Source organism: Cyprinodon variegatus, unplaced genomic scaffold (assembly GCF_000732505.1).
Source record: "Cyprinodon variegatus isolate N-32 unplaced genomic scaffold, C_variegatus-1.0 Scaffold2791, whole genome shotgun sequence".
Taxonomy (NCBI): Eukaryota; Metazoa; Chordata; class Actinopteri; order Cyprinodontiformes; family Cyprinodontidae; genus Cyprinodon; species Cyprinodon variegatus.
Window position 1 is genome coordinate 5,445 of NW_015153244.1, and position 2,103 is coordinate 7,547.

The window sequence follows — 2,103 nt, forward strand, 5'->3', positions numbered from 1 at the left end:
AAGTAATCAAATTACGACAATAAAGTCATAAAATTACAACAATAAAGTCATAAAATTACAACAATAAAGTCATAAAATTACGAGGATAAAGTTGCAATAAGAATAGTCATAAAATTATGACCATAAAGTCATAAAATTGTGAGAATTGTCATAAAATTACGAGAATAAAATTGCAATAAGAATTGTCATAAAATAAGAACAACATTGCATTATGTAAATGTAATTTATTTATTTATTACCTTAAAATTTAGCAAAATCTTACAGATAAAGCAAAGTTTTTATCTTCTTTTTATTAATTCTAGGCCATCTTTCCCCCCCCCCCTTTTATTTAGTTTTGTAACTTTGTTTATCTTTTTTTTTATATAGTTTGTATGTGTGTATACTGTATTAATTTATTTAGAAACATAAGTGCAGTGGTACTAAAATATATTTTTAAGTATACACTCAAATTTACGTTTAGATTTTGAATTGAAATGTATCTCTAAAATTAGTTAAGTATGACGGAGTATTAGGCCCAGGATAGAGATTATTTTAATCTTGAGAATAAAGTCATAACATGAGAATAAAGGCATAAAATAACATGAATAAAGTCATAAAATTACGAGAATGAAATCATAAAATTACGAGGATAAAGTTGCAATAAGAATTGTCATAAAATAAGAACAACGTTGCATTATGTAAATGTAATTTATTTATTTATTACCTTCAAATTTTGCAAAATCTTACAGATAAAGCAAAGTTTTTATCTTCTTTTTATTACGGTAATTCTAGGCCATCTTTCCCCCACCTTTTATTTAGTATTGTTACTTTGTTTATCTTTTTTTTTATATAGTTTGTATGTGTGTATACTGTATTAATTTATTTAGAAACATAAGTGCAGTGGTAGTAAAATATATTTTTAAGTATACACTCAAATTAACATTTAGACTTTGAGTTGCATTTGATGTCATTTATTTGTAAAAATGACGAATTCCTCATTGATTTATTAGTTTCACTAGTGTTAGTAAGTTATTTTTTTAAATCATGATGTTGCGCTGATATTTTGACTGAGATTTTTCTGGTCTGATTGATTAGTTTGTGAACCAGTCTGTCTTTGCTGATTGAAGTTTCTTCTGTTTCTCCAGGGGTGAAGATAATCACCCAGCAGGTGCAGCCCAGTAAAATCCTGCCTAAACCTTCCTCTGTGGCTCTGTCCAGCAGCAGCTCTTCACCCATTATGGTAGTCAGCAGCAATGGCACCATCATGACCACCAAACTGGTCACCCAGCCCACAGGTCAGGGTCCAAACTTTTTACTCATGAAGCTGTTCATAGATCCTGGGTTTATCTGTGTAAAGAAAGTGAACCTGGAGTTGTATCTTCTTCCATTTTGTTATATTTTATATATGCAGCGACTCAAACTACATACACAAGACCCACAGTTAGTCCCAATATTGGTGCCAGAATATCAGCGTCCAGTGGAGGGACCACCTACGTCAAGACCACTAGTGGCAGCATCATCACCGTGGTCCCGAAGTCTCTGGCCACTTTGGGAGGGAAGATCATCAGCAGCAATATTGTGTCCGGTGTGTTTGCGTCCCGCTGCTTCGGCGTGTCCGTCGTCTCACACGCCGACTCGCAGCAAACGTTTTTTTTCTTCTGCCGTAGGAACAACCACGAAGATCACCACCATCCCCATGACGTCGAAGCCCAACGTGATAGTGGTGCAGAAAACTACAGGCAAAGGAGCCACCATCCAAGGACTGCCAGGCAAGAATGTGGTCACAACGCTGTTAAACGCTGGGGTGAGTCCAATGCCAATGAGCAAGGCAGCGCTTTACAAAGGATATGATTAAAAAATCATTAATGGACATTGTGCAAATCTTTTTGAAACTGTTTTGACTCATCTATGTATAAGCACTGATGTTTAATGTTTTAAGCTTTGTACAGTGCTTGTTACACATGTCCCAAAATAATGAAAAATAAGTAAGAGGTGTAGAGGCTTTAAAGGAATAGTACACAATAGTACACACATTAGCCTTCATTTTCTACTCACCCCCATGCTGAACAACACTCTGGAGTACTTTTTTGATATCTCAAATGCATCTGGAGATCTGGGAGGCTT

At 34.8% G+C, this 2,103-nt stretch overlaps 1 protein-coding gene across 1 annotated transcript in view; it reads left to right on the plus strand.

Moving 5' to 3' along the window:
* Nucleotides 1-2,103, plus strand: part of LOC107081060 (protein EMSY-like) — a gene marked incomplete at its 5' end in the record, with an annotated part of 12,953 nt that overhangs the window by 4,792 nt on the left and 6,058 nt on the right. Inside the window, 3 exons of the mRNA XM_015369272.1 lie at nucleotides 1,125-1,274; nucleotides 1,391-1,564; nucleotides 1,647-1,783. Of these exons, the coding sequence (XP_015224758.1) occupies nucleotides 1,125-1,274; nucleotides 1,391-1,564; nucleotides 1,647-1,783 (461 nt within the window). The remainder of the gene's footprint in view (nucleotides 1-1,124; nucleotides 1,275-1,390; nucleotides 1,565-1,646; nucleotides 1,784-2,103) is intronic.